Source organism: Ixodes scapularis, unplaced genomic scaffold (genome assembly GCF_016920785.2).
Source record: "Ixodes scapularis isolate PalLabHiFi unplaced genomic scaffold, ASM1692078v2 PGA_scaffold1__304_contigs__length_218370807, whole genome shotgun sequence".
In the NCBI taxonomy this organism is placed as follows: Eukaryota; Metazoa; Arthropoda; class Arachnida; order Ixodida; family Ixodidae; genus Ixodes; species Ixodes scapularis.
The window spans coordinates 56,668,223-56,694,346 of NW_024609846.1; the positions used below are offsets into that span (position 1 = coordinate 56,668,223).

General features: G+C 47.9%; 1 protein-coding gene across 1 annotated transcript; it reads right to left on the reverse strand.

Annotated features, from left to right (window-relative positions):
- Window positions 1–21,699: 21,699 nt before the first annotated feature.
- LOC115323299 lies at window positions 21,700–23,745 on the reverse strand. Its single transcript, XM_040206965.3, has 5 exons — window positions 23,650–23,745; window positions 23,335–23,397; window positions 22,203–22,265; window positions 21,899–21,952; window positions 21,700–21,816 (listed from the first exon to the last, which is right to left on the reverse strand). Exons 1-5 carry the CDS (start codon window positions 23,740–23,742, stop codon window positions 21,724–21,726), a joined length of 366 nt encoding a protein of 121 aa, XP_040062899.3. The 5' UTR covers window positions 23,743–23,745; the 3' UTR covers window positions 21,700–21,723.
- Between the last annotated feature and the right edge of the window lie 2,379 nt (window positions 23,746–26,124).

The following is a 26,124-nucleotide window of genomic DNA, read 5'->3' on the forward strand; positions in this document are numbered from 1 at the left end:
ATGCACTTAATATCAAACGAGCTGCTAAAGATCTAAAGGAGATGTGCACTTGAGATGAGCTGAGCTCATCTGCGGGGAGGGTGTTGCGGATAGTTTCCCGTCTTCCCCTGTCGACTGGCTCGTATACCACAAATCACTTAAGCCGGGGCGAGAGAGTGACGGAGTTTGGAAACTCTGACCTTGGGACGGGGCGTTTTTCGGAAAGTGCTTAGTCTACGTGGTCGGTGTAGTGTTTTATGACCAGGAGGGAGAGAAACGGGGGATCTCTGGCTGGCTGGGGTGTGGCTCGGGTCTCTTTGTGTTGGGTCCTCCTAAAGGAAGAACGTGGCAAACGCGTCTTCTACTAAAAATGTTATATATAGCAAGGCAACTTTCAGTGTGTACCTTTAATAAACAGTTGTTCTGTCCAGGTCGTCCAATTTGGTTCTACAACATGGTTCGTACAGAACACACGTCTATGGCAAACACGAGGCTGCCAGGGCAACGGTTTCAAATGAAGCCAGGCTCCAAAAGACAGCCGATGAACGTCACAAATAAACTAAACATGAGAGCTCACACTTGCCAGGTGCGTCATCACAAGAGCCATCTTCTGAAGCACCAAGGAAGGCAGAAGAAGTGCTCTTCGAAAGCGGCTGTTGTTATTTCACCTTAGGATTACCGAGTAGCTCAAGTTAACACAGAGCATTGCTGATGAAATCCTCTTTGAAATTTATTTGCTTTAGTGGGAATTCGCATGATAGACTGCAGCTGATTCATTGTGGATACACTGTTATCTGCGCTGACACTTTTCCCGTGGACGTGCCTATGTTAAAAAAAATTACAATTCATTTCTTCTGCTAGTTCTTTTCCAGATGCATTTATGTTATCTATTAAGATTTCTTTGGCTTTCTATTGGTTAAATCATTTACGATGTCCCATACTTTTTTACTATCACTTTGAGCATGCAGAAACTTATTTTGTAAATAATCGCACTTCGCGCTCTTCAGATGGGGGTTCAGTTTGTTTCTATACTTCGTTTCAGCTTCGGTCCAGGTGCAGCCAAAGCTACAAGCGCGAGCTCCGGGCTTTCAGCATCCCTGCCAAGCACGCGCGCTCGTGCAGTGCAAGCACTGTTCTGGGCCACATGCTCGCGCTTGTAGCATCGGCTGCGTCTGGACCGAAGCTGAAACGAAGTATAAACCTTGTCAGGGTCGTTGCCGGACAGACAGCGAAGAGGAAAAAGACGACGGAAGGGCAGGAAAAAAGAAAAGGGAGTTCGTGAGAGAGGGCTACACGCAGGACTCGGGACAGTCGAAGTCTAATCGTGCATACCATCTGGGACGAGCACCATCGACCTCCGTCGGGGCTACCACGCTCCGAGAGGCGAAACATCGGTGCCGAGGCTCGAGGACACAGCAACAACCTCCGTCGGGGTGCCCAAACCCCGAGATATACAACTGCGCTGCTTCCAAGCGCTCGCGGCGCCGGCCTTTACGAGGCCGACTCAGCTGCACGGAAAGCAACCGGCGACAGCAATCGGAACCCTCAAGCCCCGGATTCCGTCCGACTCTCTGACTACCCGGCTACCCAAGTAACTGACTGCTCGACTAAAACGACTGACCGACTGCCCTCCGACCTAACCACCCGACCACCTCGCTGACTGCCCGCCTGTCTGCTCACTCTACCAATCAACGACAGTACGTGGGCGTTAAGTAAGACTTTTGTGCTCGAATAATTCTAACGTAATTAGCATTGTACATAATCCTATTCAGTCTTCTTTTGTTGCCCAGTGAAAGCTTATATAACGCATCCAAATTGTCTCCGTGGGATTACTTAACATCTCTGAATCACAGCTAGCATGACAACCTTTTAAATTCAGTGAAAAGACAGGGATCCCGACATACGATAAAAGCCTGATATTTCCATTTTTTTTATTTTTTATACAGGTCGTCAGATACTAACGGGTTGCTTATTTTCTTCCTTCGGTTTTTCTCTCTCAAGGGAAACGCAGCATCATAATACTGTCTCAATTTAGTCTAAAAGAATTTGTAGGCACGGGCCGTCTCACGTTCTTCGTAGACGTCATCCCAACTTTCTTGTTCTATAAGGTAGCCAAAAGTTTGTAGTGAGTCGTCGTTTATGGGGCGGTGCCAATATGTTTGTTTTCCGTTATTATGTTCCCCAGTTAAATAAGACCTAAAGCAGAAGTTGAGAGTATGGTCGCGATGGTCGTAAGTACAGCGCCAGCTGTAATATGACTACTATCTAGGTTTGTGATACAGACGTCAAAAGATGTAGCTGTGTTTGTAGTCACCCTGGTTGGCAGTGTTATCACATTGTTACATACATACTAATGGATGATGTCGGGCAATTATCTCGCTTCGCGGTCACGCGAAAGCGTATTTATGTTTATGTCTCCGAGTATAATGATTGACACAGATAACGACCCAAGGATGCAAAGTGCGTTTTAAGAACTTGCATGAATTCAAGCTCATTGCCAGAGGGTGGTCTGTAGAAGGCAGCAACTACAGTATTCGATATTTTAATGAATAAGCTTTTGACATTTTCATCCATTCTGGTTAGGTCGTTCATAAGTTAAGACTGTGGGTTAGTCTTGAGATAAATGGCTGTAGCTCTGCTCCTTTTTTCTTCTCTGCACAGATGCTCTCACCTTCGGGTCGCAGTTGGCGGCGTGACCATGCTCATGTTCCGTCGGGCAACGGCTTGCAGTTTTGGTTCCCAAGTTGGTGAATAAGCTTGAGGCGGAAGCACTACTTTAGCAGTTCCTCGCTGCGGCGATGAATAGACCCCTTTCGAGAGGCTGCCCTCTTCCGGCAGATGTGGCATCCCTGCACAATGGCTGACTAAAACCGCAACGTTACAACACGCTTTATCTGTTTGGTTGGATTGGAAGGCAAAACACACCAGCAGAAAAAGGAGGAGGCAATGACGTTGCACTTTCGAAGCTGTTTGATTGGCTCGTCGGCTCCTAGCGTTTACCGCGCTCCGACGTCTGGTATCTGATGGAATGACTTGCACGTTCCAGGATGGCTGTTGTTCCGTCATTATGCACGGGTTCTGACCTGATAATCGGCACGTGACTTTCGAAAGTCATAGAGAAACATAGTACTACGCAGCGGGGCGTAGAGTTTCCATTTTCCCGGGGGGGGGGGGGGGGGGGGGGGAGGGGCAAGCTGAGAAGTTCTTCAGGGGGCGGGGGGGGGGGGGGGGGGGAGGCTGCGCGTTACCTTTTCGTCAGAACTGGAGATTGAAGCTAACGAAAGCACGCTGGGATTCCATTTCCCGTGTATTTTGTCAATAAAGGCAACGTGGGCGTTATTTTGTTTCTATGCCACCACCATAGAAGCTCGTTACATGACACGTAAACAGCGTCTCGGTAAGGATCATGGTGCGGGCCGGTAAGGATCATGGTGCGGGAAGCATCTTTGAAAGGGCTCGTTTTCCCCAAGTCCGTTCGACACACACATATTCACTCCTGCAAAGCCGCGCGAAAGCTCGGCCGTCAAATCTACAGAAGCCGCGTTTAACTGGAAAAGACGGCGCCAAGGGGAGACAATAGGTAGCGGGCGCCTTTCCTAAAATATGTCCCGCCACCCTAAGTTGAAACGGCATTGTATACAAATAAATGCCTACGGCGTCGGCTTGAGGACCCCGTGTAAGCAGCTTTTAGCCTTTAGAGTGCTCGTACCGTTTATCTTTCTTTTATTAGCTTCCCGCCACGAGAAGTCGTACCGTAGGCAGTATGAAGCCCATTAGAGGAAACATCTCCCCCTTCTGGCACTCGTCGGCTTCTTTCTGTATTCCGCGCTGCGGCGCTGATCCTCAGTGAGGGATGGAGGCGAGGACGTAAGCGGGCTTATGTTTAAGCCAAGGTCGTGGGGAAGTCCGGATCGTCTTCAGGAGAACCTCAGACCCAGACCACATTGTACCCAGAGCATTTGCTTCCTCTCTCAGTTGAGAAGAAAAGCAATTGGTCACCTGGTTGTACAAGCTGCATACCCCTCCCCTCCCCCCCCCCCCCCGGAACGTCTCCTCCCGGTACGTCCCCTCCGCACCTCCCTAAAATAAGGTAAGATACCTTTAGTGAGCCCGTGGGCGACAGCATCTCAAAGCAAGCCAAAAAAGACATGGCAAAAGACAAGCCCAGAACCACGACGAAACCATCAAACGAAAAGTGATGAAAAGGCGGCCGCTAGAGAGGAAGGATAATCCGCTACCCTTGAGGAAGGCTGCGTGACGTCTGCGTTTGGGAGCTTTCAGGGCACAAATTTTTCGCAGACAACCCCCAGAAAGAGGGAGACAGAGAGAGAGAGAGAGAGAGAGAAAGGGGACTAGATATGTTGAAGGTATTTTCCTCCCGTGCTCGACGTGCTGGCCTTGTTTGGAAGTGTGCCTGCAGTCGAGGACCCTGATATTTGGTGCGCCTCCCCACTCTCTCTCCACTTCGAAACTCCTGGCGCCGTCCCGTCGGGAAGACGTACCGTGATCTTGACGGAGATAAACCCCACTTTGGAAGCGCCCAGCTGGCGCGTCCACCCATCGCTGTTTTTATCTTTTATTTCTCGCGTCGATTGCTTACGTTTTTTCTTCGAGGTGACGAAAGACCCCGGGGGGGGGGGGGGGGTTGCCTGGCGAGGCGTTTGGGGGGGCAATCGCCCCCACCGCCCCCCCCCCCTCCCTTGGATCCGCCACTGCGTCCGGGTCGTCCTTGGTTCGCCGTTGAAGTAGCCGTCAGGGTTGCCGTCGCAATCGTCGTCGGGATCGTCGTCGATGTCGTCGCTCGAGTCGTCGCCTCTGTCATCGTCAGTGGCTACGTTTCCATGGATGCGACCATGGCGCATCGAATCGAGATGTGACCAGTCACGCGCCCGCGATCCTCCTTTCCCTTCCTCGTCTACCCAATCATAGGCGGTTAATCTCGATTCGATTCGCTACGATCGCATCCATGTAAACTCAGCCAGTGTCGTCGTCAGTTTCGTCGTCAAGGTCGAAAACAAGTGCTGTTTCTTGTCGAGGCCGTAGTTGGGTTAGTTGTTGACGTCGTAGCCGGGGTTTGTCTTTGGAGTCCTTGTCCGTTTCATCTCCGGCGTCGTCGTCGAAGTCATCATCTTGTTATCGTCGAGGTCGTAGCCAGGGGGTTTGTCGAGTTGATAGTCAGGGTCGTTTTGGAGGCCATAGTTGAGGTCGTTGTTGATGTCACAGTTGGAGTCATCCTCGGATGTTTTCGTGGACGTCGCCTTCACGGTCGTCGTCTTTGGAGTCACGGGTGGTGCACATCGTAAGCATAGATTGCGTTACCTCGCACCTCCTCCAAAAATGTCATGAATAAAAACCTAAACTTGATTGATAAAACTTAAAATGAACGTTTAACACGGCGAACTTGTGCCGAGAAACATAAAGTAACAAAGACCGTACAATGACGACAACAGGACGACGGAATCAAGCGGCCATGCGAAGCTCCTGTGTAAGCGCGTGGGTATTTAGAAGTTTCTGAGCTCGAGGCAACAATATCCTCGAGTAAGAGGAACATTCCAGTCATTCAAACAAAATAAAGATAAAAAGGGCAATGGCTGGGCGGGGATCGAACTCCAGCCAGTGGAGCACGCTGCTGACTGAACGCTGCAATATCTCCTAATGCGTGCTGGGCGCGGATCTTGAAGGTCGCGCATCAGTTGTCAGACCTGAATACAATAAAAACCTCCACGAAAGCCATTCGAAAGAAGTCACGTGTAGAATGGCTACGACCATAGCCTCCTACCCAAGCAGCACGTTGTGAATGGGCCATCGCTGGCAAGTGTACTATGGCCAACCAGATTTTCGATGGCCCAAGCTTGGCCAAAGTGCTCGGCAATAGCAGTGTTTTCGTCCTCGTCTGGTGACTTGCCATTCACTTTATGCCAGTCGCTGGCCATTCACGTTAGGCCAGTGACTGGCCATTCACTTTAGGCCAGTGACTGGCCACTCACTTTAGGCCAGTGACTAGCCATTCACCTTTGTCCAGTGGCTGGCCATTCACTTTAGGCCAGAGAATGGCCATTCAGCTTTGGCCAGTCACTTTCGGCCAGCCACTGGCCATTCACGTTTGGCCAGCCACTAGCCATTGACTTCCGGCATGTCACTGGCCGAAAGTGGCTGTAGTTATACACTTAATACATAATTTATCACAGACTGCCAGAAAATTTGGGTGTTCCTCAGAAGACTGTCAAGAGTTTCGGGAGGTCAAGTTTGAAAACTCAACCCCAGAAACTTTTGCATAGTAATGACACGCGAAGCTGCTGCAAGTCTGCTCAATATTTATTGGACCTTTTTGAGTACTAAGTCTTACGACGCTGGTTGCGATCACCATTCCAGTCGTCGTGGGTTCAGGGATGGCATGTTGTCCCACCATTAAGATCCCCCGGTAGTGCAGCAGTAAAAAAAAAAAAAATAAAATAAAAAGAAGTAACTTTAGGTGAAGGGACAGTGCAACAATAGAGAGTTTTAGTAGATCGTTCCGATACCTCCGATAGCCCCGATAACGATACTATGCATGCGCAAGGGAGGCGGTGGCGGAGTATCGGGTATCGTTATCGGAGCCATGGAAGCGATCTACTAAAACTCTCTACTCTTCAGTTACAATATTTTTCAGTTTACACAAGCTTACTGGCACTAATGGGAAAGAGAAGTTTTGAGTACACAGTAAAATTTTTTACACACCTAAGGGTATAAATCAGTTTGTCCCTGGGCTAACACCCTTATGGCGTTCAGGCAAGCACCCTTCAAATAGGGTGCTTGCTAACACCCTTGATAAAAGGTGCTTGGCATGAAATGGGCACCTGCTGGGGTGGCCCAGTGGATGCTGGGCCACCCCAGCCAATCTGGCGCCGGGAGAATATCATGCGACGTTTTGGTTATGTGGAGTACAAGGTCACATGACGCTCTCCCGGCGCTGGATTGGCTGGTAGCGTCCGCCGCGCTCGGACGAAGGGTGAAATGAAGTATAGACTCAGTGAACATTTCATTGGAAAGTGTCCAATACACATAACAGAACTTGTAAATTGTACAAAAATCATATATGGTATTGCATATTCTTATATTATTATTACATGATTTACAGCTTATCATGTTTACTGAACACTTTTACACTTTTTCACCTAGAGGGATTGCCACATCACCACATACGAGGCATGTGATAAAGAAATAATGAGTCACACTAAACACAACTCACTTCATGAAGTAATACAAAAGAGCTCCTTGCAAGCCACATCATAACCCCGTGGGCAATTGGGAAGTGCTACGGCACCCCCCTTTCTCGAACTCTAAGTGAGCAAGCAGTGGCCCCAAGCATCGCACTGCACGGCTGAACCATTGTGAACATCATGGTCTGCCACAAACGAAGCATGTAAAGCTTTCCTGTTTGGAGATCAAGTGACATGTTTTGTTTGTCTCAAGGGATTGCAGGCAACCCACGCTTCACTTATCACTTGTCTCCTACGCGCATCTGGCTCAACTCACAAATCGCGCATTGTACCAAACGGTCCAAGAAGACGGAAAGGAAGGACTCCCCTCATTCTCGGACCCTCGTTCGTGCAACCGGAAACAGCCATTCTCCCCCTAGAAGATTAGCCCGTCGCTAAAAACTCGAACAAAAGTTGCTTTCCCCACCCCGTTCAGCCCTAAGCTGACAGTGTTGTGGAAGCTACGTGCTCCTTGGGCAGCCCACGTGGGCCAGCCACACGCTCGTCACGCCACGGGTACTTCGAACTGCTCGGTTGTAAAGGGGTATTCACACGAGAGAGAAATCCCGGGGATTTCTCCCCGGCACGCGCAACCCACGACGAAAACGCCAGGCTTTGCGATGTGCAAAATCCTCGCGTTTTCATCTCGTCATGCGCGCGTGCCGGGGAGAAATCCCCGGGATTTCTCCCTCGTGTGAATACCCCTTAACGCGCTGACGCTATTGACACCACCACAACGCTGCCAGCGCCACCAAGGGCAAAGCTGATAACCACGCCTGCCTTGCTACCCCACGAACGCGGGGAATCTTTTCTTTCTGCTTTTGTTTGCGCCGGATATCCCCTGACGCATCGCGCTCTCCGTTCGCTTCTCTTCGAGCGCTTGCTGGAGTGCACCGTTTGGAACGCAAAATATAGCCAGCCGTTCAAAATACAAACGTGCGATTATCATTTACGGTTATTATCCCTCATACTTGATTCACTTCCAAACGAAACTTGAATATTTCGATTTTTGTTTCCGTACCCCTTTAAAGAACACAACTGTGATGATGATTTAATGAATGATGATGATGAAACAATTTTGACTAAAGAGAGTGACCACAAGGGTATACTGAAAGAATCACTAACAATGATGAAACCTAGAAATCTATTAGTGCCTTCCCTGTGTTTTGCCATTGAGTGGAAGAAGTTTCTTGGCCTATATTTTTGTTAGAAACAGGTGTGATGCGTCCGTCTGTTTTTTTTTTTAATCTTGATGTTGTGCATATTTTTTATTTCTTAGGTTGAAAGCTCAAGGCATTCCCTGTTGTTTGTTCAACCACATTTACCCAAATGTTAGTAGGTTGCTTTTTTATGTTTACTGTCCTTGGGTATGTCAGGGGTTGTGAACAGTAAAACGCTGTAAGGCCCAGGAAGGAATTCCCTTTGTAAAGTGGTGGCAAGCAGAAGAGGAATTGTAAAGACTGACTTCATGTCTTCTCCTGCGTTTTCTTTTTTGGGTCGCCTATTCATTTTTTGCCCATTAATACTCAGCTGTGTTTGATACTTCTCTGCATTTGTGTCATCCTTCAGAAAACCCGTCTTTAATAAATTATGTGTTTAGCCTGTTTAGCTAGCTTGCACCCTCCTTTTTGTTTTTGACCATTAATAAATGACTGTAGGATTCAACTGCGAGCACGGTGTTAATGGATACTAATAAATAGCAGCATACCTTTATTGACTACTGGTGATGATTGGACTAGTTAGTAGCCATTTATTGAAAAGAAATCATGAAGAATATGGGAACAGAGGATCTGAACACAACACAGCGCTGTGTTGATCTCCTCCTTCTCGTCCGTGCCATTCACATTCCATATTTTTAATAACACATTTATTAATAATTTTCTCCTTGGTATCATCTATATAGGGGTTCACTGGAACGACCCATCTGCTATTGCATTCACTTTAGGGCAGCTGCCCCTTCCTCATGGTGCCATCGCTCAGGAAGTGCAAGGCGGGTGTCACTCTCACTCTTGTGGTTCAGTTCCCCAGGTTCCCATAGGTTTCAAGCTGCTAGCCAAACAGAGTCAGGCCTTCCAGCCCTGCAGGAAATGTCAATTTCACTCTTTTAGACGTAGACACCAACATTTTGCGTGTACGTGAAAGAAGCTCTAACAGAGAGGAAACAAAATAATTGGCCTTTTTTTAATGCATCCTTTTCTTTCGCTGAGAACATACATAAACGTTACACGCTATTGTACATTCAGTGGTGCGGCTTAATTTAGGAAGAGCACTTTTTTTCATATAACTTTTATATAAAGAAAAAACTCAATATAATGGGTCGGACATAAATGGTTGCTATGAACTGCCCTATACATTTACACATTACCTGATATCATTAAAAGAGTAGAGTAGCGTAGGGCTGCACTGCACCAATTACGTCTTTGTAACCAATTAATAGTTGGCATTTATTTGTTTATTACTATTGGCTATTATTCTTTGACAGAAAGAATAACCGGGCGAGGTGGTACGGTGGTAGTCTTTGAACTCCATCAAATATTCAGGTTTGACATTAGTTAAAGAGGCCCTCCGGATCGTTATGCGATGATCTATTTATGGCGGTAACTCAATCTACAGGCCCTAAGGATCCTAAAAATCATAAAATTACGGTCATGCGCGGCGGATTTCCCTCTTAAAATTGCTATCAAAGTCCACGGCACGCCCCCCTTTCTGAGATGAGCCCGGAAAAAGGGAGGGGCATCTCTTTACGCGTCAGCCAATAGCAAGCGAAGGATTCCGGCGTCACTGCGCCTCACCAACGCGGCCGACCGCCGACCCGTGGAGGAATCTCTTGAACACGCGCGGACCGTCGTCAAGGAATCCGGACTTTGTGCTCGGCAGTCGTCGTTCGTCGCACCGCACCGTCGCGCTGCTACTGCAATACGCAGTCGCATTCCACAGATGACAAGGAAAATTTTGACTCGTTGACGTGGAAGGATCGCAAAGCTGGCTTCGGAGTCGGGATCCACGGGAAGGAGGAACATGTGTCCCGCAAACGCACGCCTGCAGACGCCCCGGGAAGCAGACGAGCCGACGCGCCGACGCATCGCCCACTAGCAACAAGCTTGCGGGGAGAAAACATAGTTCGCTGGTATTGGAGCGATAATTGCGGACTATGTTTCCCGCACCACAATCAGTTTACGTTTTTCTCAAACTCTAATTTACAACAAGCTTAAAAAGTGTTGCGATAATAACGTTCGCATTCACCGCGAGATGCAGCATTTCCATTGGTCAAGTTTTAGCGATGGGCAGGGAATGGGGGATCGTCTTCCAAGAGAAAATAGTCCCGATATATTTCTTCTGCCACCTGCTTAATAAACGGTTTTGTAATCTAAAACTTTGTATACATATTAACTTGCACCTACTATGCAATATAACAACATAAACAGACGATCACAGAAAGCTCCGGAGAGCCCCTTTAATTTTTTCCGCCTTTTTTCATGTTTTTGTTTTTTCTAGCTGCTCTGATTTTTGTAAGGGCTTTCGCCACTACTAAAAAACGTGACATCTAAACTCCTTTTATTGTTTGCATCACACAATCGTAAACTTAAAAAGTGTGCCGGTTCGGTAAACGCGAAGAGACCTAATTTCCGAGGGTGAAACCTCTAAAAACAACGGACAAGTAAAAGAAACAAACAACACAGGGCGTTGTTTGTCCGTTGTTTTTAGCGCTTTTACCCTCGGAATAATGACGAAGCGACCGCGCGTCTCTACGCACAGCCATTAGCTTATGCAAAAAATCATGCTGCATGCTCGCTCTTCTAACGTTTTTCTCGCTCCCGCTTTATGAAACAAATCGGTGACGAGCGGCTGTTAGGACAAGATGTCAGAACTAGCATGACCTGTGATTAACACTTTGGGATGGCGACTGAATGCTTGAACTGCCGTCAGACGGCACTTGAACGCTCCGCACAAGCGTCGTCGGACGAGCGCCGCACAACGGCGCAAAGAACATGCTCTAGGTTCCGCCGCGCGGGAATCTTTCTCACACTGCGGAGCGAGCCACAGGTTTTGAAGAAGATACGCCCTTTTCAAATAACGAAATAACACAGGGCAGAAGCATAGTTAGAATCAAGCATAGCTTAGCAAGCACACGGTACACGACAAAGTTTGAAACAGCAGCCCTGAGCCCACTTCGCGGAAACAAAAGAAAGTTGCTAACCGGCGTTTGCACGAGTCGTGCATGGGCGGTTCTGAACTTACGGGCGTTGCCAAGACGCAGCGTCTCCCAGCTCTCAGTCATCGATTGTTATTCTTGAACACGGTATTCGTAAGGAAGATATTTAAAATACCCACTAAAACGGCTAAAACGTAAAAAAAAGGAGATTTCCGAAGCTTCTGGAATTTCAACGACCATTCAAACGAGCCCAACGGAAGCTGATTGCGATAGCGATGGTCTTGCGCAGTCTTCAAGAGTCTCTTTTCCTTTTTATTTACTGCTATTTTTTTTTAGAACTATACTAAGCAAAATAAATTATATTAGTAACAATAAGAATTTCACTAAAATAATAATGTAAAACATTACAAAAAGTGAGTAAATCTTAGGTTTTATTTAAACTTTAGGTTTTTTTCTTTTTTGTGTAAACGGAAACCGAAACTAACTCAAGCAACGTTTCCTTCGTCGTAATTGTTTGCGTGTGCGTGTGTGCATGCGCGTGCGTGTGTTTATGCGCACGCGTGTGGATGCGTCCGCGTGCATGCGCGTGTGCGTTTCTGGTTGTGCGTGCGTGTGCGTCTGCGCGCGGGCGTGGGTTTGCGCGTGTGCATGCGTGTGTACGTGCGTGCGCGCGTGTATGTGTGCGACTGCGAGCGCGCAAGCGTCTGTTTGTTCGTTCTATTGCACTGCGCCCGCAAGAAGAACAATTGGATGTCCCTGGACACTGTTAAAACACTAACTTATTGATTATTATTATTATTATTGTTGTTGTTGTTGTTGTTGTTATTGAAACATAGCCCTAAGACTTTAGACACAGGGCCCTAAACTTCTCTATAGCTGGCTGTAGCTGTATCTATAAATTTTTAAGGCCGACCATGCGAAGCTACAGGAAGTGATAGCCTCCCATTGAATTTCCCATAGACGACCGTAGGCCATTTTTTATGGGATGTCTCGGATTGGTTTATTATGGGATTTGCCTCTTTATGTGTGTGAGTTTTTGTGCATGTCACCATATTCTCAAATGAATATTTTACTCGGGTTGACATGGTCATGAGACATGTTCTAGCAGCATGTCATGAATATTTGTCAAACATTTTCACAATATTTTGATTTCATGTTGCCAGATATAAACTCGAGACTAACTGATTTTCTTACTGTACACTTCCATCAATCAATATTTGTAAAAAATGCTAGTATAGAGCATTTCACCCTACTTTCCGATTTCTGAGCATGGAGTGATTTGTAAGAAAATTAAATATGAACTCATGTATAAAATTTTGTTTTCAAACATAAAAATTGTATGCAAAAGAGGCACTTAATTATTAGCTATTTGCATGAATTACAACTGACATTATAAGAAACTAGACTGCTAACAACTGTTGCTTTTCAAGCAGAAATCTTACCTGTACATTATGTACAGAGCCATATATAAGCTTTCCAAAACCATTTCACATTATTTATTTAGCACCCTATTCTACACCCTTCTCACATTATTCACTAAATGTAGGGTGTAACACGAAACAGCACCTTTTACGGTAAAATTATGAGGTTGTATTCCTAGTTTTAGGTTGTTAAAAAGGTGTAGCCGAGGGTGTAAGTTGCTACAACACCCCTTTTATACCCTTAAAGGTGTAAAAACTTTTACTGTGTAGTACGGCCGAGCATCACTGGCGTCAATCACCACGATAGCGTCAATAGCGTCACGGCGTTGCCCACCACCCGCCAACAATCACGTTGTTAACAACAAAACCAGCGTTCTGCACATCTAGGTCGAGATGTTCATTTTCTTTTTCTTTTACGTGTGGCTCGATTTTGAACGTTTCCGTTGCGGTTTTAACCGTAGCTGTTAGCTTTCCTTGGCTCAGGAAATCAGTATCCTAGCACCTAATTAAAACATTACTGAGACTAGCTTAAGTTTAATCAATATATGAGAGACGTCTTGTTTAGGCTCTTCCAAAACACAAAGTCTGAAATATCCAATCTTATCCGATTCAAGCACAAGCTGATCGGGGTGCATGGCTAGCGTGGCGGTTTACTAAGCTGAGTGCATTGATACACCTATCGACGCTTTACACACGCGCCAGACTGAGCCGCCATAGGCGCCCTTCTCTTGTCGTACCGAGATGCCGAGCCACTGAAGCGGCCGTTGACGGGTCTTCACAAGGCCCTATGCTGGGCACAAGAGCACAGTAGCATCTAAAATGGCAATAACTTGTCCTGCTGTGGTAATGATGAATTGAAGCGAACGGAATAAGAGCGAACAAAAACTGAAGGTCAGTTATGGCGGCGCCCATGCACAGCTGCTGTAAAGCGTCTATAAGTTTTTAAGGTAGAGAAGGGGGCTTATGGTCGGTATACAGGTACACTGGCTGGGTAACGGTGGGTGCGTCTTCCAGGAAAGGGGAGCATCTGCGCCCGATGCACCCGATTACAACTTTTTTTTCTTCGAGTGCAGTTGGGAAGTAAATATGTGGAGCAGTAACCGAAAAATCGCGGATGTGGCATTCGCGCTAAGAGTGCCGCGCGGCGACAGAGCGGTATAATTAACGCGAAGATGACGTCGGCGCTGCTTTCGTATTTTATTTTCATAGAACAACGACGGGCACAATATTTTCCCACTTCTAGTATAATGTTCCAAATGAACATATCACACGACAGTGCTAGTTAAGAAAATAGCCTTTCAAGTCTAACGAAAAAAAAAAAAAACTGAATAAAATGGTGATAGTTTGCTTGCGCTAACAGTGTTCGCGCGATGCACGCACTAATATTCTGCCAACCACTCGCTCGTGATGCTTCTCTCGCTGCCCGTCGTTATGCCAAAGTTTCGTCAACGCGATGAAAGTTTAGATTATGGGTGGCGGCGAAACTGAAAATCAGCACTTTTGGCAGAACACTTGTCGGCCATGTTTATGTCCACGGCGGCCAAGCTGAGAATCAGCACTTCTGGCCAAACACTCGCCGGCCGTGTTTATGTTTCCGGCGGCCAAGGTGGAAATCAGCACTGCTGGCCAAACACTTGCCGGCCGTGTTTATGTCTCCGGCGGCCAAGCTGAAAATCAGCACTGCTGGCCAAACACTCGCCGGCCGTGTTTATGTTTCCGGTGGCCAAGCTGAAAATCAGCACTACTGGCCAAACACTTGCCGGCCGTGTTTATGTCTCCGGCGGCCAAGCTGAAAATCAGGACTTGTGGCCAAACACTTGCCGGGCGTGTTTATGTGCCCGGCGGCCGAGCTCAAAATCACCACTGCTGGCCAAACACTTGCCGACCGTGTTTATGTCCCCGGCGGCCAAGCTGAAAATCACCACTGCTGGCCGAACACTTGCCGGCCGTGTTTATGTCTCCGGCGGCCAAGCTGAAAATGAGCACTTCTGGCCAGGCGCTTGCCGGCAGTGTTTATGTCTCCGGCGGACAAGCTAAAAACAGCTAGTTTGTTGCCGGACCCTTGCCCGCCTTGTTTATGTCTCCGGTGGCCAAGCACTTAAAGTGGCCAAGCTGTCCAGACACTGGCCAACCGTCGGCCGTTCGAAATTCACTTTCTGGTGCTGCTTGGGTATATACTGAAAAAGCCTTTCAGATTGTCACGTGACGTGGCTGCCGAAAGCAGTGGCGTACCAACTTCTTTTTGAGTGGGGGGGGCAAACCAGACCTCAACCCCCCCCCCCCCCCCCCCGGGCCGAGAGGGGGGGGGGGGTGGTGCCCTTGGTACCCCTCGGGCGCCGCCAGCTAGTCTTTGCCCCCCCCCCCCCCCCCCCCCCCCCGGGTCGGTACGCCCATGGCCGAAAGTGAAAAGGTAGAGCGGCAGACAAGAGTCCTGTAATGGGCGCCCCGCTGCGGCGAGATGCCGAAACACACTTGTCCCGAGCGATGGAATGTCCGCTTGTGCTTCTCGCGTTCCTCGGGCTACCGCTTCTTTTCTCGATCGACGGGTTTGAAAACCATTTTTCTGGTCCTCGCCGCTGAAAAAGCTGTGCGCGGAATACCAGACTCCTCGAGAAATGCTCTGTGCTACCAGATCCTAGCGCTCCAAATTTGTGACCGGGCGCTCTATGGCTCCGTCATCGAACTGGCAGGCTTCGTGAGTTTAGAGGAGGCTATACTACAACATATGTGGCTTCATCACCGTGGCCAGTACTGAACGAAAATTTCGAGCTGACAAAAGAGAAATATGACAATATAATTTTTAAGTGCCTTCTTTGTCATCCTAAACTGAAACTTCTAAGTTGTGCCAGGTGCTCTATCTCCAACCTGATAAAGCATGTCAAGGTAAGCACGATTTGTTTTTCTTGCTCCTTCAATTTTTAATTTAATTCTGTTTTGTGCATTAGGTGGGTCTTCAGTAATCTTCACTTATTATCCATACAGCTTTGACGTAGTATTATTTCATGACAGCCAGCCTATCGCCATATTTTTAATTAGTAATCTGCCCTTTTTAAGCATGAACTGCACAAGTAGAGCCTGCCTGCGTTTAGGGAAATCGGTTAATAGCGGGGAATCACTTAAGTGTACGTAATCCCTGGAGACAGTTCGACACCGCCAACAAAACAAACCAAGCTTGACCTCAACTTCGATCAGTTAGTGCCTCAGGTGCAGCTTGACTGACTTGTTGAAGATTTCGTCATCAATGCTGTTCAACCTTTCTGGGTCGTGGAGGAGCCTTCACCTGTGAAGTTTCTTAAAGTAACAGCCCCAGACAGGAGCGTGCTTACGTTTTAGCTTGCGAATGAAAAGTAACGCCAAAGTAACGTGCGTTACGTTGTGTTGGTAGCGCGTTCCTTTTGTATCCAAGTGACGAGTAACGCATTTCGTTACTTTTTTTCGGTAACGCCTACAACACTGCAGTTCTATCTAATCACTGGCTACAAAATCCTCTTTTTTCTCCCTAAACCTATTCCAGCCATGGTCTTGTTTTTGGCGCTCTATGGCCTTAGCAGTTTTTACGCCATAAACATAAAATCAACCAATCAACCGGGCTCGGTGGCGTGCCAGAAAAAAACCAGCGTAACGCGAATAGCCCGGTAGTGTTCAGGAGCTCGTGTCACGCCGGCCTCGGTGCCCTGCCAGAAAAGCTGGCGTGACGCGAAAATTCTGATTAGTCAATAGGGTCATGACTCCACAGCCACATGACCTAGGCTCTTCTGTCTAAAGGAGCGCACAGTTCCCATCCGTCGCCGAGCCCGCCTAGTGGCGCTGCGATCCTGCCGTCGTCCTTCGTCTGTGGAGAATGTGGAATAACCTTAGCTAGGTATACGACCTTAGCTGGGGTGATGACGAGACAGTCATTCGAAGCATCCGAAACGGTCGAGATTGTTTTTTTATCTCTCACGAAAGCGCAGCCAGCTCTCGAGACAGACCCACGCGCTCGTGCGCAGCGCTCGCAGACTTGCCCGCCGGCCGTGTGCCGGTAGATACATCACACCCCTTCCTCCTTAGACGTGGGCACCGTATCTGTCCGGTGGTCGACGCGCCCGGGAGCTCACCCGCTTCGCGGTTGACAGGGCAGATTCCACTGTTGGTAATGGGCGAACGTCGTCGTCTGTGCTGTGCTGCTTAGTTGTTTGTTCTGGACCATTCGCGCCCGAATGTGTGCCCTGGCAATCGTGTAAGCACATGTCCCAAACTGGTGGTGGCGGCTGTGTCTCCCAGCAGCTCGAATTCGGAGCTCGATGACGAATATGTTATAGATGTCGTCTGACTTGACCTTGCTCTGTGTCAACCATCCAGGATCGTGGTCCGGCGCGGCGTGCGATGGACCCCGCATCCACTTTCGCTCGTTTGGGAACTGTCGAATCCACACGGGTTGTCCACGAGTAAATTTGTGGATATCGCTGTTTTCTTCAGGCAACTGCTTGAAGAGGGATGACTTGAGTCGATCCAGTGCAGAAGGAAATTCTCGGTTGTACGTCATCCACGCAGGAGTCTTGCCCGTTGTTGCGTGCACTGTCGTGTGTTGCTTGAATAGGAAACGTGACAACACGCACGACAGGTCTTCCCTTCCTTTTTTAGATACAGCTTGTTTGAGCTCCTGTACCATCCGCTCAGCCTGCCCGTTGGTTGCCGGGTGGTAAGGTGCGCTCGTGACTGCGGTGATGTTGTTCATGCGGTAAAACGTCGCAATTTCTTCCGAGATGAACGCAGCCCCGTTGTCTGAACAAACCTTCTTTGGCACTCCAAATGTGGCGAATAATCCCCGCAGCTCCTTGATTACAGCGCTTGATGCCATGCTGCTAACTACTCGCACCTCCAGCCACTTGGTGCATGCGTCTACAACGACCAGAAATACTTTCCCTTCCACTGGACCCGCAAAGTCCATGTGAAGCGTATCCCAGGCTGTTGATGGTCGTTCCCGATTTGTCATCGGTACTTTTATTTTGGTTTTCTGGTTTGTTTGACATTGGGCACATTCCGCCACACATAATTCAATATCTTTGTCAATTCCTGGCCACCACATGCAACTTCTGGCACAGGCTTTCATGGCCACGATTCCACGATGTCCTGAATGTACAAGAGTCAAGGACTCAGGCCGCAGAGACGCTGGTATCACAACACGTGATCCCCATATCAAACATCCTCGCTGTGTCGCTAGTTCAGTGTCCTTGTTCCTGAATGGTTGAAAGATGTCTTCCTTAAGGTTCCTGAAATTTCCACTCTGAACTGCGTCGTACACACGGGAAAGAGTAGCGGCTTCTTTTGTCTTGTCTGCTAGTTTCTCGACAGTAATCGGTGGCCTGGTCAACGCTTCCAGCATGAGCACATCTCCGGGAGGCTGTGACTCGTCGTCGCTTGCCGGTAAAGGTAGTCTGCTCAAAGCGTCTGCATTCTGATTCCGTTTTCCTGGTCGGTAGACAAGATCGTAGTTATAGGCCGTGAGCTTAACGCATCACCTTTTCATGCGTGTCGAAAGAATGGGCGGAACCGGACTTTGTGGACCTAGAATTCCCAGTAGTGGTGGATGATCCGTTGTGATGGTAACATGTCGACCGGAAATGTAGCGGTGGAACCTGCTTGTAGCGTAAACTATAGCTAAACCCTCCTTGTCCAACTGGGGGTAGTTTTCCTCGGCCTTTCCCAATGTTCTAGAAATGAAAGCTACGGGAGACTCGTTTCCGTCTTTGTCCAGGTGCGCCAGTACCGCACCGATGCCGTATGGTGATGCGTCACACGACAATACCAGCGGCTTATTGTCGTCATAATGAGCTAGAACTGTAGGTTCCGCGATGGCTTCTTTTAGTTGCAGAAACGCCTGCTGATGTCGTGCACCCCACTGCCACGGAGCGCCTTTCTCAAGTAGCATGTACAGCACCTTGACTATTGATGCTCGGTTCTGAATGAAGCGGTCATAAAATGCCAGGAGTCCTAGAAAAGACTTAAGCATGGCCCGGCTGGTCGGTTCCGGCATCTCTTTGATTGCTCTCAGTTTTTCTTCTGTTGTGTGTACTCCCGTTCCATTTATCTTATGTCCCAGAAACTTCACTTCTTCGACACCGAAATGGCACTTTGACCTTTTTAAGCGAAGCCCGGCGTTCACCAACCTGCTCAAAAGTGCCTCGAGACGCTCAAGGTGCTCTGTTTTTGTGGTTCCGCTGATAATAACATCATCCAGGTAGACTCTCACGCCGGGTAGTCCTGCCAGGATTGTCTCCATGTAGCGCTGGAAAATCGCTGGTGCAGCCGGAATTCCAAAAGGCATTCGTTTAACCCTATATAGTCCCTTGATGGTGTTAATGGTGAGCACGTCTGCTGTCTCTGCTGTCACGTGGCGCTGTTGATATGCCTGAGTGAGATCCAGCGTCGAAAATATGGTGCCTCCCTGCACACTTGCCAGAAGGTCCGTTACCGTTGGCATTGGATACACCGTTGGTTTTGCAGCCGCGTTCACCGTGCTCCTATAGTCTCCGCACATCCGTATAGTGCCGTCCTTCTTTCGTACGATCACCACCGGTGTTGCCCAGTCGGAGTGCTGCGTCGGCTCGATTATGCCTCGGTTTTGGAGCATCCGCAGTTCTGCCTCCACTGCGGTTCGCATTGCGAAAGGAACCGGTCGAGCCTTTAAAAAGCGCGGTGTCGCATCTTCCTTCAGCTCCAGATGTACCGCGTGGCCCTTGTGCCCGTTTATCTCTGGATCAAAAACTTCCTCGTGTGTCAGCAACACGTCATGAAGGGTCTTGCCCTGGTCAAGCTGGTATGTCCCACTGACTCTGATATTGAGTGCCGGGAACCAGTTTCTTCCAAGCAGATTGCAGCCCGAACCTGAGGCCACGATTAGCGGGAGCAGATAGTCTTTTGACTTGTGTCGGACGCGCACTTCTGCCGACCCGAGAACTTGCAGTTGTTTTCCTGCCCATGGTCGGAGCGTGATATGTTCTTTGTTCAGTGAAAAGGCATTCTTTGGCCAGGTTTTCCTGTATGTGTCTTCACTGATTATGGAACACGCAGCTCCGGTGTCCACTTCGAACTCCATGGGTCGTCCTTCGACTTTGAGTGAGACCATATACTTCTTCACCGACGTGGTATAATTTACGCTGTTCAGCTCGTATAGGTCTTGGGTATCCTCGTCATCACTCGAAGGTGCCGACTCATTATGACTAACCGCGTGTGTTGATCGCCGCCGTTGATTTGTTTCAGTCTTCTGGTAACACGCCCTTTCAATGTGTCCGGTCCTTCGGCAAAAATTGCAGCGTGCCGTGCGGAATCTGCAAGTAGCTGCGACGTGTTGTTCCTGACAGCGATGGCATCGTTGTTCACTTGATACGAAGTCCTGTTTCTTTTGCTTGCCTAGGTTCCGGTTTTCACGTACTGTTGATTTTTGACCCTTGGTTACGGCGTTAATTGTGGTCTTTTGAGCTTTGACGTCTTTTTGCTGTCTTGCAGCACTTTCTGCTCTCAATGCGAAATCACGGCCTTCTGGAATGTTAGGTCCGGCTCTGCAAATAGTCTTTGCTGAAGGTGTTCGTCCGCAATCCCACATACGAACCTATCCCGGAGCATCACCTCCAGTGGTAGCATTATTGTGGACGATGCGGTGACCGGCTCATCGCCGCTCGCACTGGTGCCGGTGCTGGTGCTGGCGCTGGTGTTGGCTGTTGCGGTTGTCGGAACTCCAAAGTTGCAATCGACGGCGAGCTTCCTTCGTGCCGCAACATAATCGCTGATGGACTCGCCTGTCTCCTGGTCCCTCCGCTGAAACTTGCTTCTGCTGAAGAGCTCGGACGGCTGCGGGTCGAAATGGGTGTGCAGCATGTTCATTATGTCGTCGTAAGCCACTTCGCCAGGCTTCTTAGGTGCCACCAATGCTCGCACCGTTTCATAGGTCTTGGCGCCGCATAGGTGAGGAGAAGTGCCCTCTTCTTCGTAACGACAGTTACCCCATTCGCTTCAAAGTAGAAGTTCAGTCGTTCTGCCCACGATGACCACCCGGCGCCGTCGAATTCTTCCAGCTTACCCTGGGTGGCTGGCATCGTGAAGACGTCCGAAGATGCGTGTTCGTTCATTCACTACCTCGTCGCCAGTGTGGAATAACCTTAGCTATGTATACGACCTTAGCTGGGGTAATGACGAGACAGTCATTCGAAGCATCCGAAACGGTCGAGATTGTTTTTTTATGTCTCACGAGAGCGCAGTTGGCTCTCGAGACAAACCCACGCGCTCGTGCGCAGCGCTCGCAGACTTGCCCGCCGGCCGTGTGCCGGTAGATACATCACAGACAACGCGTATCCTGCCTCGGGGCCGCCGCTAGGCCGGCGGCATAGAAACCGTGCGATGGATGCGCTGCCGCCTGTCAGTGCGGGGCGCTCTTTTGAGTCGCTGTCTTCTACGTGTGCGGATCCACATCTAAGTCTGCTCCTGCTCGGCGACGGAGTCGGCCACGTAAGACTGAAGCCGAGAGGGCGGAGACGAAGGCTAGGCGTGCAGAGGCGAAGCGCCACGAGCGGGCCGGGGATCCGATAACGCTATCGCGTCCCAGTCTTAAAGGCGAAGTTTAGGTGTCTTCCGACATTTTGGCCCATTTGTTTTTACAGAAAGAAAGCTACATTTTGTAATTTTTGCACGACGAAACCGACCTCTAAAATACACCTTCGACGAAAAGTTTAGATTGTTACCTGCAGGCGCCGATGTTTTTGCGGCCTATTTTAGATAGAGCCTGGGTATTTTAGACACCCTATTGTTAATATCCAAATATAAATACCTCTAGCCGGCATTCTCGTAAGCCGAATAAATAGCGGTATATCTTCCTTATTCATGCTGGTATTTTTATTATTCAAAACTGGCGCTGCGGCGCTCAGTCAACAGCAGGTTCTGCGGCTTCCTTGGAGGCTTATGTTTCGTGGGCTCCCATAATCTTGAGAAGCCAGTAGCCGGTGGCCATGCCCATTTCCTTCGACAGGGGTATGTGGTTTATGATGCAACCCTGCAATCAGCGATGTTGGTTTCAGCGGGATTTTGCCGTGATATAGCTTCTATAAGAAAGAAACCAAAGAAGGAATGCTTACGCCAACTTCAGTGGCCACGACTTCAGGATCGTGCTTGAATTCCGGTCGGCTTTTCTGTGATGGTTTGGGAAAGAGAATCAATTGTTGGCTTATCTAGTAAATGCTAATTTAATAAAAGTATGCTGAAAGTTTTATGGAGGAAGCTTGAGAATTTAATTTAAACAAAGGGAGCGATAAAGAGAGAGGGGCAGGGGACCAAGCTTTGCGAGGAGCGCAAACTGCTTTTGAGGGTCAGAGGGGGATATAAACAATAGGAAACGGAGTCACTAAAACATGATACAGAATATGCCATAGGTTCACTCACGTAAAATTGTATGAGGTGAGGCCTGACGCACGAGACGAGCTCCTTTCTGTAGTCATCGGGCTTCTAGAATTGAGAAGGAAGCTCACTGCAGTGGACGTTCGGTAGCATGAAGGGCACGTTACTGTTCCCCTTAGAACGGCGACGTAGCTTCGCTACTTTCAGTACTTTTTACACCGTTTTAGTCACTTGTAAACTCAACAATGTTAAGTGTTTTGAATTATTTATTTGTTCCGATAGGTTCTGTTCTTTTTTACAGTTTTACAAAGCGGGTGTAGACTGGCCAGTTCCGTATTTACGCGGATCTATAGGTCGACGTCAACAAAGCCGGAGGATCTACTTTCCTGCAAAGCAAGCCCACAGAAAGCCAATCATTTTTTTTTTCGCGCTGCAAACGGCCAGTAATTGATTGCTTTGGGAGTCGAGAATAATTTCTGGGACGGGACTCCGAGCCCATGGCACTATGCGCAGCGTTGATGTGCAGGCGTGGTGCCTCTTTATTAGCAAAAATCTTCTATAGATCGCGATGAAGGCCACTTTGTGTATTCCGTTAAAAAATAGGCAAGTGGGGCCCTCTCACTGATGCAGGTGAATAAGCCAGGACAAGCTCTTGTCGCAAAAGCCCTTCACTCTTTGCTCTTTAGCAGAGCAAATGCTGAAGTGGAGGCGAGTTGCTCCTCTGCACCTCGCTAGTCTTCGCTCTGCTAAAATGGAAAGAGGGTAGCCCAACGCGTGAGGAGTATTGTCCTTCAGTTTTAAGATGTCACCGAACATTTATCAACTTAGATTCGTGTAAACGTTTAGGGGTCTGCAAATAATTCGAATAATGTCTCGAACTGAATATGTGCTGCATCATTCATAGCTTTCACAATGTGATGTTGAAACTAGAGATGCGACTCCTGTAATAGATTTGGGGCAATGTTCACACACCTTTGGCAGTTAGCATGTCTTTTTAAAGGTATGTATGTACCTCTAAAAGGCTTCAGAGTCTCAGAACCATGTTCCGCGATTGTTAAATACAACAACCTTGCTGCCTGATGAGGCGGGAAGTAACGAGGAGGTCATGTAACAATTCTTTGATGTTCTTTTGGTGTTTTCTATGAGTATGAAGGAGTCAAGCATGCACAACAATTACCGAAGCTAGTGACTCGTGCTTGTCATGGCAGCTGGCGTAGTCCTGGCAGAGAACCTTCATCCCCTGAAACATGTTTATCATGAAATATTAGACACTCCGTTCTGGGGATCATCTATACGAATATCCGAGCGTACTATTAAGCCGTAAACGTAACAATGGTTGTAATGGGACAGTGTTATGCACAGGACGATACACAGACATGCACCTCGTTTTCTTTCTGTTCAATTCTTTCTGTTGGAAGTATACCTATACCAACAGGATCGTTACGAATGTTATACACATTTGTGTCAGAATCACGACGCTAATGTTACTCACATCTGCAATCGTACTCAAGGGAACGGGGTACTTGTCAAGGAGATGAATGCACTGCTTCATCAGTTCGGACGCAATTTGACCCGCCTTCTTCATGGTTTCCTCGTCTGCAACGAGCAATCGTTGATTATTACGACTGAACAGTGTCGAGCATCTTAAAACAACACATTGGTATTTTCAATAGTTTTGTGATCGCCAGTGATTGTTTCTCCGAACAATCCGCAATAAGTAGGCGTACATGCGCAAATGATCACATTGCTTAAAATGCGCCCAGCAGTGCTGTAAATGAAATGTTCCTAACATATATGTTTTCTGATTTGTCATCATCAGCAGAGAGTTTATATACCTTCAACTGGGTTTAGCTACTCATGAGATTTTTTGACGCAGTCCTGAGCTTTTTAGACACGTATATTCGAAGGCAGGGTAATTATGCTTGTGCTGTTTCACGCAGTGCAGATTCACCATCACCCACATTCTTTGGTTATATATTTATCTTCTTCAGCAATGTCGAGCATGATCTATCTTCGGTGATTGCAGCGCACAAACTGGGCGCTTAACCCTAGAAATGCCCCTGCACATGTAGTTTCTCCCCATAGCGCTCGATGAGTTAATCACTGCGATCTACAGCACAGGTTTAGCGCATATCCCGAGAAGTATTTTGTCCGGGAATGCAATCAGCTTGGCGAGACAATGAACATGAGGGACAATGGGCGTATGATGTTTCACTTGCTGATTGTCCCGGCGTATTTCGCGTTTTCAAGTAAAATATTTTTTCGGTTATTCGCTAGATGCGTCCCCCAGATCGCACTACTTGGCTCACCGCGTGCTCTCCGGGAAAGCAGGCATTTTTTTTTTATATTCCGGATCTTGTATAACCAAACCGCAGTAACTTTAGCTGCGTAGCGTCACATATAGCTCAGCAGTTGGACGTCGTGGCAAGAAGACATTTGTTCTTGTTACTGGAAATTCTTCCCTGGGAATTTCAAGGTGATTTTTTTAAAGTGAAATTGAATACTATATATCTCTAGTGCTCCGATTTCGCCTTGTCTACAGCCACTGACAGCTTAAGAAATGTAGCGCTTAGGAAATCTCTAGCATTTTGAAATTGCCCCACAGCCAATGCGATGGCGGCGTTTGCCGATAAGAGCGTAAAATAACCAATCACGAAGCAAGAACCGTGCAGTAAGCTACGCCATCCGCTTCTTAAATTGTCAGCGATTGTAGTTAAAAAAGCACATTAAACTCTTATTACGGCATGCGGCCTTACCAGGTTGTTTTTTGATGCACTCCTGAGCCAGCACTAATGTTGCCAGCCCCAGCAGAAGCCAGGTCGTACGTAGTTGGTTGGCCATCTCTTGGACGCTGGTATGCCGTTCCGTACAGGTGGTGCTTGTGGTAATGAGGCGGGACCTTCCCTCCTTATATAGGGGTCGACCTCTTGCTCGCAACTGGCTCCTCTTGGTACGGACACCAGAAGTCTCTTGAGTAGTGGAACTGGAGTACAGTTCATCATGGGGGCTCGCAGCCCGTGAGCAAACAAGCGTTCTAGATGCATCGGTGCTCGGGTCGACACGTTCATGGCCACTGTCTTCCGTCGGGATGCGCTCGATGACTTCTGTGTTTGTGCAGGAGGCCCAAAAGGACGACTTTCGCGCTGGAAGTGTACGATATTTCGCGTTTGCCTGGCCTTCGTGCTGGATATGCGCGCGTGGATGATATAGCTTTTTTTTTTTTTTGTCCTTTGTTGAAAGTATGTTTTTCTAGCTTGAGGAAGTTAGAAGCGCCGCGAACACGCGCCCTAATCGCGCGGAGAGCGAGAAAAAAAAAAAAACCCTGAAATATGAATTAAAATGAATTTAATTCAGTGCTAGCGTGGCGCAAAACTTTGATTTGCTAAAATCTTCACTAAGGTTTTGTGTTTATTTGGTGTGCCTTTCTTTTCTTCGAATTACGGGGATGTTTTTTTAGGGTTTATATATTCTTATACATAGTATTTTAGGAGTACTTTTTCGGGATTCCATACAAAAGGTGCTTTATAGGGGCGCTTATTGAAGAAAGTAGGACACTGGTATGGGATTCACCAACCTCCAGGTAGCATGCCCGCAATTTGAATACTTGAAAAACGTTCCGGTGCTCGTAAGAGAAAGAAAAAAAAATGATTCCCGAAGAAAGGAGTTTCTCGGACAGTTCACTGGGAAAGTATATTGTAGGTAAATACAAAAAAAAAAACAAAAAACATAAGGAGCTGCGCATATAATTATATGCATATACGTTTTTTTTTGTTTTTTTTTGTGTGAAGCTTAGGTTTCATTTTTCTTTTCATTTAATTGCCTACGCCAATTCGTGATATCCCTTTTTTTTTTTGGGGGGGGGGGGGATTTCTATAAAGCTGGCTCGGGGGGTCAATTTTCGGAGTTTCTGTGAAAAACACGGAATCCTAGAAAAGAGTCAAAGTACAGGCTAGCTAGTGGAAGTCAA

Excerpts from the sequence above, each read along its gene's own strand:
- LOC115323299 (XM_040206965.3), bottom strand. The coding sequence starts at position 23,742 with ATGAAGAAGGCGGGTCAAATTGCGTCCGAACTGATGAAGCAGTGCATT. Across the intron at positions 23,398-23,649 it reads CCTTGAGTACGATTGCAGAT|GGGATGAAGGTTCTCTGCCA; the intron begins GTGAGTAACATT and ends AACATGTTTCAG. Across the intron at positions 22,266-23,334 it reads AGCACGAGTCACTAGCTTCG|AAGCCCGATGACTACAGAAA; the intron begins GTAATTGTTGTG and ends TCTCAATTCTAG.